At 47.1% G+C, this 14,018-nt stretch overlaps 1 protein-coding gene and 1 long non-coding RNA gene across 6 annotated transcripts in view; one reads left to right on the forward strand and one right to left on the reverse strand.

Moving 5' to 3' along the window:
• GRIK1 (glutamate ionotropic receptor kainate type subunit 1) overlaps positions 1-14,018 on the reverse strand; it is a 97,621-nt gene that overhangs the window by 50,130 nt on the left and 33,473 nt on the right. For all 5 annotated transcript variants that reach the window (XR_012577506.1, XM_074530120.1, XM_074530136.1 and 2 more), the window contains exon 2: positions 2,735-2,902. Coding sequence is in view for 4 of the 5 variants with exons in the window: in XM_074530120.1 (XP_074386221.1) it covers positions 2,735-2,902 (168 nt within the window). In the remaining variant the exon portion in view is untranslated. The remainder of the gene's footprint in view (positions 1-2,734; positions 2,903-14,018) is intronic.
• Positions 774-13,982, forward strand: LOC141725994 (uncharacterized). Its single transcript, XR_012577508.1, has 3 exons — positions 774-916; positions 12,080-12,249; positions 13,735-13,982. It is a non-coding gene; the product is annotated as an uncharacterized LOC141725994 (long non-coding RNA).

Consider the following 14,018-nt stretch of genomic DNA (forward strand, 5'->3'; position numbering starts at 1 on the left):
CATCCATCCATCCATCCATCCATCCATCCATCCATCCATCCATTCATCCATCCTTCATCCATCATCCATCCATACATTCATCCATCCTTCATCCATCATCCATCCATACATTCATCCATCCACCCATCCATCCATCCATCCATCATCCACCATCCATCCATCCATCCATCCATCCATCATCCATCCATCCATCCATCCATCCATCCATCCATCCATCCATCCATCCATCATTCATCATCCATCCATCCATCCATCCATCATCCATCCATCCTCCATCCATCCATCCATGCATTCTCCATCTCCATCACTTCCCATGAGATCAGAGCATTGTGCTGCTCCCAGACCCACCCAGAGATGTGCCAGTGGTTCCTGAGGCATTCAGGAGTGGTTTAGAGGGTAAAGGGAGATGCTGAGGGAGCTGGGCAGGGGCTCAGCTGGAGCAAAGGGGGCTCAGGGGGCCCTTGTGGTTCTGCACAGCTCCTGACAGGAGGGGACAGCCAGGGGGAACAGGGACAGGAAGAGAGGGAACGGCCTCAGGCTGGGCCAGGGGAGGTTTGGGTTGCATGGCAGGAGAATTTCCCTATGGAAGGGGTTGTTAAACAGTGGCTGCCCAGGGAGGTTTGGAGTGCCCATTCCTGGAGGTGTCCAAGGAATTCCTGGATGCGGCACTCAGAGCTCGAGGGCTTTTCCAGCCTCAGTGATCCTGGTTTGATGGTGCTTCTGAAAATGGCTTTACTGATCAGCTTTATACCCCTAAATTTCCTTGCTGCAAATAAAACCTTCTCTGCTGGTTGCCTTGCAGATCACACGGATTCCTGAGCTGCCTCTCTCAGAATGGCCTTGTCCCAGAGGAAGCAGGGGCTCTCTGCCTGCCACAGGAGTGTCTCAGCAGTGAAGTTCCACGGCAGAGCATCAGGTAACACCCCTGCAGGCACAGCAGGCTCTCCAGGGATCCCCCTGGCACCGGCACCTCTCTGCCTGCGTGAGCTGCTCTCATTCCAGGCAGCTGCAGGGGCACCACGATTCACTGCCCTCCACAATCTGTGTTTGCAGAGCAGGCAGGAGTGCCCAGAGCCCCAGGTAACAGCACAGGGAAATAAAGAACCCACACACTGACATTTTATACCCCTCCAAACCAGCCAAATACATCAACAAAGCTTTCCTTCTCCTGCGCCCATATCTCAGCCTCAAGAACCCTGCCTGGAGCTGTCTCTGCATTTTTCTTGCTCTCCAATGTCTTTGCAGGCTGACAGACAGGAGATGAAGTAATATCAGTTATTTCTGTCCACTGGTGAAATTTACTGCCAATGTTTTTAACACGGCTCCCGACTGAGACAAAGCCCTGCTCTGAGCTGCAGGGCTGCTCTCCTTGTGAGGGTGGGAAGTCCAGCAATTGCTCTGATTGAGGGAAATATTAAATACACCAACTGCCACAATGAGCTGAGATTCTTTAAATTCGCATTTAGCTCTCTGACTGCAATAGAATATGACAGAAAATCAATTATTTTCTGTTTCCATTCTACAAATGAGTGTTTCACAGACAGCATGAAGTGCACAGGCTTTCCAGGTTTAATTCAGAAGCCTTCCTAAAGCATCACAGGTTTAATGTGCAAATTTCATAAATAACTTCAGTAATTCATGATGGGAAGAAATTACTGCTGTCTGTGTGAGTTTCTTGCATGTACATTAACAGCTTTTTACATATTAAAAGGAGGAGGTCCTTTCACAATAGTCACAGAAGAGATTCTCACTCTACAGGGAATCTGAAATTCTGCATCAGCCTGGATTATATGGATTATAAATCCCCCATGCTTGAGATTCTACAGCATACAGCTCCAGCATATACCTGACAACTGAAAAAGAATGCAAAAAATGCCACTTAAAGCTCTTTTTGATGTTCTTTGAAGTCATTCTCCTTTTCTCCACTCTTGCTAACAAACTGAAGTGGCACAAGGAGAATTTGGTAGTGCAGGTGTTTGAAAGGTGCAAGCTCACCAGCCTGGTTTCTGAAGTGAGGCATTTTTATTTTACAGCAAATCCAGTTCCAGGAACTGGGCTGCTCTTTACAGCATTTTATCAAACTCTGAGCTTGGTTCCTAGAGGCCAAGGAACACATGGAGCTGAAGGACAGTTGTGACTTATTACCCCTCTCTGTTTTGGCCTGCAGGTCAATTAGATGGGACTGAATTGGGCCATAATTTTCCTTCTCAGGGAAAAAAAAAAAAAAAGCAGAGGCAAAAAAAATTCCACACTTGACCACTCCAATTCCTGCAGTTGTTTATAACAGAGAAACTTATTTCTTCCTCCTGGCCACTGAGCATTAATATTTCAGGGCAGGGGGGCTACTGGCCTCTGGTCTTTAAAATGCAGTAGAAATAATTTACCAATAATGGGTATCTGTGCTAATTCTGGGCTGTGACATCCCCCTGTGCTTCCTGTGAGTCTGTGATCATTTTTCTGCAGAATTCCAGGTGGCAAATCTGTGTTTTGGAAAGAAAAATGGCTTGGACTTGCCACCTGCCATCTGGGGCTCTTAGCATGCAGACAGGACGTAGGGGCTTATTCAGAAAGCACATGACAGCTCCAAGCCCAGCTTGATTCTTGGTTCAAGCACCTTTGAAAGATTAATTTTATGGTACACATGATACAAGCAGAGCAGAAAAGGAGATCAGGCTGGGGAAAGGTATAAAGCACAAAGCAGGGATGTAACTGACACAGTAATTGAGATATTTACCTCTCCTTGAGGCTTCAAAGCTATCGAAAAGGTTAATTCTCTGGATGTCATAGGTTAATGTGGTATTAGGCATCAGTGTTCTGTTCCTGTTAATGTTGGTGACAGCAAACTTGAACGCCAATTCTTCAATATTCACAGGTTCATTTTCCACAGTTTCGAATATCCCTCCTGTTGGAACAGACATTAATTATGGGGAGGGTTATTCACCTCCTAATTGCCACACAGAAACAAGTAAAAAAATGAATTATGAGCTATAATTTCTGAGTGTTCATCTAGGAAAACCCAATGGCTGTCCAAAGCACTACAGCAAGAGCAGGGAGGATGGCTGGTTTTGATCTGCTGTGGCACTGGGTTAACTCAGAATTATGAATGCTGCTCCACAAACATCTGGGGAAGATGATGCCTGTTTATTGTCCGGCCTTTTCAGAGGAACACGTCAAATGCTTGTGAAAACTCCTGTGCAGCTCCTTTGTAATGAAACCAGGGATGGGCATGGGCCTTGTTCTGCCTGCTGCAGTGTAATAATTCATGTTTGGAGATGGAACTTGGACGTGTGGATGTTTGCTGAGCTGCTCTGCACACGCTGGCAGTCCGGGAATCCACGGAGGAGCTTGAGAGCAAATGGACTGAGAGTCCCCCTGAAGCTCTGTGTTCCCTCTGCTTTCTCCTAAACCCCAGCAGTTGTTGGTCATTGCTGCTTGCTCAGGGACAGGGGAATATTCCTGCTTTTTCCAAGGAAAGGAGCTGAACCCGTGGACACCAGCAAGCTTTCCCAGAGAGGACTGTAAATAACCCCAATTTAGTGAGTGTGATGATCTTCCCTGGAGTGTGCTCTGGGATGGGGAAGGTGCCTCACGGCCCAGCCTGTCCCAGCAGACTGGGATGGCCACTCCCTGCAGCCTCTGGAGACCTTATTATGCCAGCAGCACATTCCCACTGCCCAGGGGCAGAGGGATTTGAGAGATGCACTGCACACACAGCTGATTTTAAAAAAGAGCTCCTCTAAACAGCAATCTCCAGCTTCACTGCTTGATTTTGCAAGTATAATTTACTCATTTAGTGCAAGTCACTAGAGAATACTTTGGATTTCTCACTTACACATTTCCCCACTTCCCCATGTTAAATTTGAGGCCCCTCTCTCTGTAATTTCTGGCCCTCTGAATGCATTCAGCTCATGAGCTGCAGCCTCCTGCAGTTTTGATGTCACCCATGTAGGAACAGAGCAGTCATTAGCTGACCATCAGAAATGGGAACACACTGGAATCAAACCTGGTTTGAATTTTAATCCAGCAGTGAAGACCCTGGAGGCTACCAACCCCACTCTGGTAATATTATCCCTGGAACAAACAGCATTGGTTTGTCTCCTGAACCCACACAGGGCAATGCCTGGACTTGGCTTAAACAATCTGCCAGCTTCAGCAATTTTCTTGTACACTCCACGGATTTCTCTCGTGCATTGTGCAGGTATCAGAACCTTAAAGACTTCTTCCTTTTTCCTCAGAAAATATCCAAGTGATTGCAAAGGAGTGTGATACACAAAAACAGCCCCAAAACCAGCCTAAGTGCAGGATTTGGAACTAAAACATTGAGTGGAATGCTAAAAGTCAGCAGGATTTTCCAGAGCTGCAAACTCCAGATTCCCTGAAGGGGAACAAAATCTAAAGCCTGTCCTTTCAGATCCAATCCTGTAATTCCTCATCCCAACTACACTCCCAGCAAGTTTAGTGGTTAAATTCAATTCTCTTTCCCTCATTTCACCCACAGAAGACAATTCTTTTCAGTCAGCAGCAATGCCAGCCTGGGCCTGGGCCAGGAAGGTTCCACTGCTGAGTTTTCCTGGAATCCCTGCTGGAAGCAGCAGAGCATTTCTCCATCAGGGAGGGTGGATGTCACAGGACAGCCTGAGATCACCTGGAAATAAGGGTGCCCACAATCGCTCCCCACTTCCAGCAGGATGGGTATTTTGCCATTTGATCTTGGCAAAAATCTCTTCCACCTCAGAAATTATTACTGTACATTCCATCACTTTCTGCTTCTTCTTTTTTTAATTTTTTTTAATTAATTAAAACTTCTTTATCCAACCACCCTTGAGGCAACCTTCATACCTGGATGTACACAAGCACTTCCTCATTTTAGGGCCAGAACAATTTCCATCCCTCTAATCAACTGCCTATTAAATGAAGATTAATTTGAATTAATGATGTATAACCAGGAACTATTTATACTTCATTATCAGAATTCCACAGGATTTTTCCTTTTGGAGAAGAGTGCCAACTCAGTGGGCAGCAGGAGGGCAGGGAGGGAAAGAGGGCAAGTTTTGTGGGGGTGTGTTTTCTGAGCAAACAAACGAAAACCCTGCACTATCAACACACTTCCAGGCTCCTTTTGCCCACATGAACAGAGCAGGAGAGCACTCAGGCTTTATTTGCTGGTGAGATAGCCTGGAGAAAACATGGAATCATGGAATGGTTTGGGTTGGAGGGGGCATTAAAGCTCATCCAGTCCCACGCCCAGCCATGGACAGAGCCCAGGAGGGAATGTGGAGGCAGTAATTCCTCACTGTGACTGAGCTGCGGGATTTGGCAGTGAAAAGGCTTGGGCTGGACCTATTTCAGCTTGATTCTTGTGTTCAGGCCCATTCAGCTGCTAAAAGGAGCTGAATGACTGGATAAATCTGCATCACAAACAAGCTGTGCTGGAGCATTTTCATCCATACATCCCTAATGAAATCCAGCAATCCCATAAATAGTCTCTTCTCCTTCTTCTGCTTATGACTGACAGCCAAGCTCAGAATTTATTGTAAGGTCCAGGTTAAAAGAAAAATAGCAGAGTAAGTGACAAGTTTGATGAAGAACCAGTTTGTCAGATGATTCATTTGAATAAAGTAATTACTGTATAACATTTTAAAAACAAATTAAGCACAGCATTATACACGGAAAGGAAGGAAGGAAGAAGAAATTGATGTTAACTCAACATAAATGATGTTCCAGGAATGAAGCTGTTCTTGCTGAGTGTGGAAACAAGCACTGGCTTTCATGTTGGGCTGCTGGTAGGACTTAGGTGGCAAAAATTGTAAATTTTGGAGTCTTCCCTTTCAGCTCCCTCCTCCCTCAGTCAGAGAGTGAATTCTCCACAGCAGACCAAAGGCTGCTCAGTGGCAGACCTGACTTTTCACTTACAGCACATCATCTGTAATGTGATTTCTTCAAGGATGAAGGGAAAAAACAGTATCTGCCCCTCCTTGGAGCTTAGCAGTGGAAGGTAAGAGGGAATGACAGCCTGGGTCCAGCTGCTCTGCCAGAAGGGGCTGAGCCACGTGAGTCAGTGACAGCATCAGCTCCATTCACTCTCTGAGCACAAAAATGCCCACAGCAAGGGAAATGTCACAACTGCACAGCACACTTCAGCAGGCACACCTGGAAAAGCTCCTCCAGCTCTCCATGCCAAGCAAACATTTCCATTTCAAGGAGCCATCAGGGACTGAGGGAGTTTCAGCAAAGGTCAGGGCTGAATCCGTTCCCAGTGGGGGATTTTACAGCTTGTGACTGTTTCTGGTTGAGGATAAAGCCCTGTTAGTGCCTGGTTGGTGGCCACCTTTCCTGTCCTGGCTCAGAGGAGGATTTTCCCGGGCTGAGAGTCAGCTGGGACACGGCTGACACATGGAAGCAGCCACGTGGAAGCAAAGGCCCTGCCGGATGCTGCTGCCTCCCACAGCTCCCAGAGGCAGCCCAGTGCCAGCCCTGGCAGGGGCTCTGCCAGCAGGGCGCCCACAAACACCTGGACACCCATCCCTGCAGGGATTCTGGTTCTCCCCTCCTGCCAGAGGGAACCCCGGGAGGAGCGAGGGAACTCACTGAAACCCACCAGGCAGGCACTGCAGGGAAAGGAGAGCTGGAACCCCAATGGCTGGGAGCTCTGTGCTGCTGCTGCTGGTGCCAGGCTAATGTGGGGCATTCAGGAAGCCAAGCGAGCACAAGGTTTGCCCCCGGGCTCCTTGGCAGGGATGTGGATTCCAGAGGGGTCTGGATCACAGGCACTCCCTGGGGCTGCGGGCACATGGAAGGCTCAGAAAGGAGCAGGGCACAGCAAAGCAGTGCTGAGGAAGATGTTTTCCTGCAGATAATTCCCTCTGACAGAGCTCCACTTGCACTGCAGCACCTGCTACTGGGAACCCCCTCCAAGCATATTTTCCCATCCTTATCTCTTAGCAAAGGACAGATTCTCCTGTGCCATGTGGTGTCCAGCTGGGAGGCAGTACCTGGGCACTCACCACATCATCTGCTCAGAAAATAATCACTGCTCACAGTTTAGCAGCATCTTCCTTTGCAAAGTCACCTCTCTGACAGCATAATCCAGAAATTGGCTGATACCTGCCTGCTCCAGGATCAGTGCCCCTCTGTGCCGAATCACCCATCTGGGGGCTCCTGCTTTTGGGGTGCACTCAAACACAGCCCAGGGCTCTGCCCTTGCCCTTCCTGCACCTTCCCCTCCTTGTTTCCAGCCATCAGAGTCCTCAAGGAAAGGTGGTGAGCACGGAAAGGCAAAGACGCCACTCTGGAACCCCCCTGGATTTCAGCCTCCCTTACCCCAAATAACTCCCTGTCCCTGTACATTGCAAGCTTCTCGGGACTGTAAGATATTTGCAGCCAAACAGAGGAATTTTTAAATGCAATAAATGCAGGCTGGATCTGGCCTTGGGGGATGGTTTAATTCTCCTTTCTGTGGCCCTGGGCAGCTGAGACCTGGGACAGGCTCAGGACCCAAACCCTGACCAGGGGAGGGGATGACCCCAAGTGTCAAACTCAGCAAATGGGATTTTTCTAAAAAAGACTAGACTTATTTATAGCAAGGTCCCTGCCTATTTGTCACATTTGGTATCTCCTCTGTTCCAAACTGCCTATCCAAAACCCAGCTCCATGTTCCAGATGTGGTTTTATTCCAGCTGCTTTTGCGAAGGTTTTGCCCCCAGCTGTAACAAGGCTGCTCAAATTTTCCTTGATTTTTTTTGCTGAACTCTAAGAGGGACTCAGCCTTTCTGTCCTTTCCGTGCAGCATGGGTGGTGCTGAATGACCAGAGACAAAACTGCTATAAATCCCACTCTGGGCTAAATAAAAATGGTAAAGTAATTCTCCACCCAAAATATCCCCCTGAGAGCCAGGGCAGGTTTTTATAATTACCTGCACTCCAGAAAGGTGCATTGAGCCCTGATTTGATCCTTTGGAAAGCAGAGGGATAAAAATACATGTGTGTATGTATATATAGAAAAAGTTGAGCTTATTAAGATACAAGGATCTGCCTTTTCCAACGGGATTTATTTCACTTCAGCTTGCAAGTGGAGATAGTTCCCAAAGGCACAATTGGCATGATTCGTGTAACAGAATTTCTAAGTAATGAACTTCTTCCTTTTTACAAACAGCAAAAGAATCTGGTTGACCTGATTTAGGTATCTCTTGCAACACCAGGCAGGAACTAAAGCATGATTTTCGAGGTGCAAACTCTCAATTTGATAGGAAGTTTTAAAGCTGTTGCTTTTCTCCTTTACATTTTATATTTCCCTCTGCCTGCACAGGGCCATGAGCTGTGGGCTGTTCCAAACATTTCTCCTGATCCCAGCAGGGTTTGATCAAATTCCCTCACGGCTGAGCATTCCTCCCACCACGCTGTAACAGCTTAAATAGTCTCTCTGGAAAATAAACTTGCTTTCTCCTGCCTTTGTGAGTCTTTCAGAGCCCTGCTTCTGCTGGAATTTTTGTTACTGCTTTGATCTGAGTCCATCTCAAAAGTATTCAATAGCTTACAAATATGGTGAGAATTTTTGGGCAGATACAGAGCAATTGTACCTTACACTTGAGGAAACCTCAAACCTAAGGAAGCCAAAGAGACCCCTAAAACAACAGCAAGGAAAATGGAGTTCAGAGGGGTTCTGCCACTGCTTTGACACAGACACCTGGTTAAATGAGGAGGATATCTGTACAAAAAGTGCTTTACACTGTCCTGTGCAGTGGCTGCATAGAAAGCAGCAATAAATGCGGGTTTTTCTGCACTCTGACAGCAGATGAGCCTTGGAAACAGAAACGTTCACTCGAGAGAGCCCTGGAAGTCACTCCAGAGAGGAGCCTGAGGGGAGGGGAGATGGCCCCACTGCAGAGCAGTTGGAGCTTGCATTTGCAATGGAACTGCTGCAGGAAGAGCCATTTTTCTCCAGCTGTCAGCCAGGAATAGAAAGGCATTTCAAAATCCAAGACAATGCTTTGAAATGAGCACTATTTAGCAAACAGCATTTTTGTGCATAAATGTCAGGGTTATATCTTTAAAAATGACACAGTCTGTCTTTTCCTGAGTGCCCATTAAGCGCTATTATCTCTAAGATGCTTAGGAACGTAAGGTCTTTATTAAAGCTGAAGCAATCCCAGTTTATCCTGAAAAAGCATGGATAAATCAGATCACAGGCTGTCCCAAAGTACATCCCTTCCAGAGAGGAGGTGTGGAGGGAGGTTAAAGTTGGCAGGGGGCACATTTTAAGCTCCAACTTTGGTCTTTGGCTGCTGTTTCTGGATTCCAGCTGCCCTGAAGGCAGAGCTGCCAGTCCAGCCAGGAGTGACGGCCATGGGGGATGCCTGGGAGCCCCAGGGCTGCAGCAGATCCCCCATTTGGAAACTGCTGGGCACACTCTGCACTTGGAACCATGCAAAAATCCCGTCCTGATCAGGAGGTCAAACACTGGCGATCCAAAAGGACAGCAGCTCCTGCTGGCACAGCCTCTGCACGAGGCCAGGGGGAATTCTGGCTTTGCCTTCCCTCCCAAATGCAACAACTGCTGATGGCAGATTTCTCTGAGGCTGGAGGGCTCCTCTCACTCTGGGAAAAAGGCTTCACATCATTCAGCTAAGCTGCAGAGGACTTGGCCCGTGATTGTCCCCATCCTTCCTTCTCCCCAGATCGTGCCAGACCTGGCATTAAGGGAGGATAAACCTGAAGTTTAAAAATAATAATAACTGCAAAGAGACAGAAGTGATTTGATTGGTTTTCATGATAAGAAATAAATCCCCTCCTTTATCTTTCCTTGGCATGAAGGAAGGATATAAACCCAAATGTTACCAGATTTCCCACTGGATCCTTGGCTTTGATTGTCCTGAAGCTCCAGATACACATTGGGTGTTTGGGGGACATGTTTGGGGGACATGAGGAAATGTGCAGGTTTTGCTTAGGATTTTCCTTAAACCCTAGAGAAGCTTATTTTCCCCGTGCTGCTGCATCATTATTGTGCCTCCCTTTAAGTGCCATTAATGCAGTTTCATCCCTAATTCCTCAGGTATGAGGAAGGGACAGAGAGAAAATGGGCTGCCACTCTCCAGTATTTACCTTGCAGCGTCAGCAGCAGCTGTTTTAGAGAAAGCCAGGGCACACTTCCAGCCCTGGGAACGTAATGTGTGAGGAGCTCATGTGAGACGATGCTCTTAGGGGTGGGGGCGCAGATTTGCCAGCAGTTCCACTCTCATGAGCGATGTTTAATCAGCACCTGGGCTCTGAGCTGCCACATCTCCTCATCATAATGATGGCTGCCTCTTGAACACACACTTATGGAGGTGCCTGCAGTTTAAAGCTTCCCTGGTAATTATCAATCTGGAACATTTCTATTCCTCCATCTTCTGAGGGCCATTTGAGTCTGAAGAATGCCTTATTCAATGTCTACATTTGCAAATATTAAAGCATTGAGTGTAAACAAAACACTGCTGCACCTGATGACAACTGTACATCAAGTGCTGAATTACACAGCTCCGAGAGAAATATGGGATGGGAACCCAAACAACTCTAGGAACACTTTCTCCTTGTAATGCTTCCCTCAAAAGAGAACTCAGAGTGTCCTTCACCACAAATCACACTCAGATTGAGACATTCCACTGCAGCAGCCTCACTGGGAACAGCTTTATCAGGAATTATTGGCACTGATTACAGATGGTAGTTACAGCTACTACATTTATTATATTACACGTATTAGTTGTAATTATTACACTTATGGATAGGGAAGTTAGATATGTACTTTGAAAAAACTGGCACGAAAATCCTGGGTAATTTTACCCATGGGTTAAAACTGTGTTAAAAATTAATAAAGACATGAAAGAAAGCAAAAGACAATTATCTGAAAAACTGATAGAATATCTCCAGGCCGCACAAGGTGAATGTCTGAGTTACTAAACTGTTACTCATATTTTTAAAACATGAAAGTTTATGCCACTGGGCATAAATATTGTAGGGGTTATTTTTATATAGTAGGAGTTCTAGTAAAATATCTGTATTGTATTTGAATATCTGTATTGTACATTGAATATCTGTGTCTAGGCCTTGCCCTGATGAGCCCCGGTTGTTGTAGATGGGCTGCAGCTGTGATGTCCTTCATTGGGCTGCACTGTCGCCAGTGAAGGTAACTGGGATAAAAGGGGGTGGGCTTGGCCAGGCAGGGAGACCCTGGAGGGAGCCCTGGCTGAGAAGCAGCACCAAGCAGAGGAAGGAGCCTGTGCTGTGAAGAACCGTCCCTAAGAAATAACTCTGAGAAGGTACAGGACTCTAGAAGTATGATTGTGACAGTATGGGACTCTAGAAATATGAAATACGACATTTTTAGCCTCACAATTTCCATCGAAAGTCCATAAAATACCCTTGCTGTGAAGAGGAAATTGTAATTAGTTCAGTGTGTAAAGATGGCTTTGATTCAATTAAATATTTCCATAACTGATGAAACAAATGATGGCACATAATGGCCATCATTTCCATGTGTTACCACCAATCTGATTGAACAACTTAAATTTCAAAACAAACTTAAAAATGCAGCTGCTGTTTTCCCTTGCTCAGTTTTCCTCGGTGTGTGTCAGGTTTCCCACTCAGGATATTCCATGAACACATTTAAACAGGTTTGTTTTTTGGCAGAACTGACTGGCTCCCTTTTGGGGTGAGGGCATGGAACTGAGCTGCTTGTTAGTGCTGGGAGATCCTCGGAGATCCTCTGCTGCTCCTGGAACCTGTGAGATCCTGGAGCAGCAAAGGATGCTCGGCCGGGGGGGAGGCTGGCAGAGCGCTGTGTGTCACAGAGGGGTGTGACAGCACCAGCCTTGCTCCCCCTCTGTGTTTCCTGAGACGCAGAACGCTGAGAAATGGTGAAATTACCCAGTGCCATGGGTAAATGGAATGCTGTGTACACCACTCTTGTGGTGATCATGGCTCACTACGTGACATATGTCTAATGATTCAGATTGGCTGCTCTGGAGAGGGATTTAATTTAAGGCACTTATGGCATTGGGCTCAAATTATTTCCAAGAGTTGATTGAAGCTTATGTTTTCCCCTGCAGCTTGTGCTCAGCTGAGGATCATCCGCTGCCTGCATTCCATTTGTGTCCTGCAGGATCTCAGCTGGGGGCTCCTGCCTCGCTCTGTGCCTCTGAACACTTGTGCAGCCACTTCCCAGAGCAAGCAGAACCTGCTGTGGAACCAGGTGCCGCTGCAAAATCACCCTATCCTGGTATTTGTTTGTTTGTTTGTTTATGATGTCTGTGGTTTTTAGAGCCACCTTGGCAACAGGTTTTGGATATCTGCTCCCATGAGAATTAGGAAGAACTGGGAACCTTCTCCATTCTTCTGTCTGTCAGTGCTCACCAAGAGCTGCTGAGTGAAGGACCCTGCAGGTTCAGAAGTGTCCCCATGGCATGTGGTGGCAGCCTGAGGCTGTATCTGCCAGGACCCCTCACTGGGATGTCAGAAATGCCACGGCAAAGCCCAGGGTGCAGCAGCCACAGGACCCTGCAGGCCCAGGCTGGAAGGAGTGGGAGGGCAGTGCCCAGCTCCCCTGGAGCTGCCTGGGCTGGGGATGGGCTTTGATCCCACGTGGAAGGGCGTTCCATGAACTCCCCTGGCCTTTGGACAGCCCAGCACTGCCTGCCCTGGCAGGAATGCTGTGACATCAGGGAGAGCTGGGGGTCAGTAACAGAATGGAGGTGTCATTGCCCTTGGAAAAGGCTCAGGGACACCGAAGCACTGCCGATTCCGTTATCAGAGAATCCCGGGGTCACTGAGGCTGGAGAAGCCCCCAGGATCACCCAGTCCAGCTGTGCCCCATCCCCGCCCTGTGCCCAGCCCAGAGCACCGAGTGCCACCTCCAGCCCTCCCTTGGGCACTCCAAACCTCCCAACCCCCGTTTTCTTACAAACCCAGCCCTGCAGAGGAGATCTGTGCTCCACCCTAGCCTGGGAACATTCTGGAAATGCTGCTTTTCCTGAGAGGAAGGGAGCCAGCTTGAGCTCTGTGCTGCATCAAAAACCCCTTGCTCAGTGAAACCTGTACATGAAACCACCTGGGATTTGAGAGAGCATTAAATAGAAATCAGCTAAATGGCTTTGAGAGGAGAACAAACACTAAGCTTCTTTAAATAAAAGAGTTAGAACATGGAAGTGTGAAATTTCACACTTTTCTGCGTGTGGATATCTTGTAAAGCTTCGTTCTGATTCCTCTTTGCTCCCTGATGATTATTTCATCTCTTGCACAAAATATGGAGTATTTCCTGAGAGCAACCATTGCCTTCATATCCAGTGTAGCAAATGAAATCTTTGAAATACTGAACTGTTTCAGAAAAGGGAAATGAGGGCACCCTTTAACGCCCAGATGACTCCAGACCGGGTGGGAGTGCTGGAAGGCTCTGCAGAGGGGCAGGCTGGGTATCAGGGGAATTCCTCCCCCAAAAGTGTGAGCAGAGGCAGACTGAAGGTTTGAATTACAGAAAAGGCAGTAAAAGTACATTATTAGGCATTTAGAACTCATTTTTGTTCAATCAAGCTGCAGCAGGGAGCCGAGTTAGCTTATTAATATAAGAAATTGCTGCTGGTCCTTAACACATTTTGATCAATGTGTGAGAACTGGCAAGAAATGAAGAGCAGGAGAAAATTAAAAATATCATCCAGAAGTTTCTGACTGGCAAACTCCTGCTGCCTCAACTCGCTGTTTGTTTTTGCAGGTGTTTTCTGGTGAGCTTCTGGGATCTTTCCAAAGGGGTGGAAATCTTTAAAATCTCCTCATGTGGACGTTGAGCATTTTTTACACCAAGATGTAAAAATGAATTTCACGCTGTTTCTGCCCTGGAAGACATCTTGCCACATGCCCTACCTAAATCCAGGTGAACTTGGGAAATTGTGACATGAACTTTACCTAACCTGCCCCATGACACTCATCAAATTAAACACTAAAGATTAGGAGGGTTGTACAATAGCAATGCAAACTTAAATTAATTCATTTTCTCCC

Source organism: Zonotrichia albicollis, chromosome 2, assembly GCF_047830755.1.
Source record: "Zonotrichia albicollis isolate bZonAlb1 chromosome 2, bZonAlb1.hap1, whole genome shotgun sequence".
NCBI classification, from domain to species: Eukaryota; Metazoa; Chordata; class Aves; order Passeriformes; family Passerellidae; genus Zonotrichia; species Zonotrichia albicollis.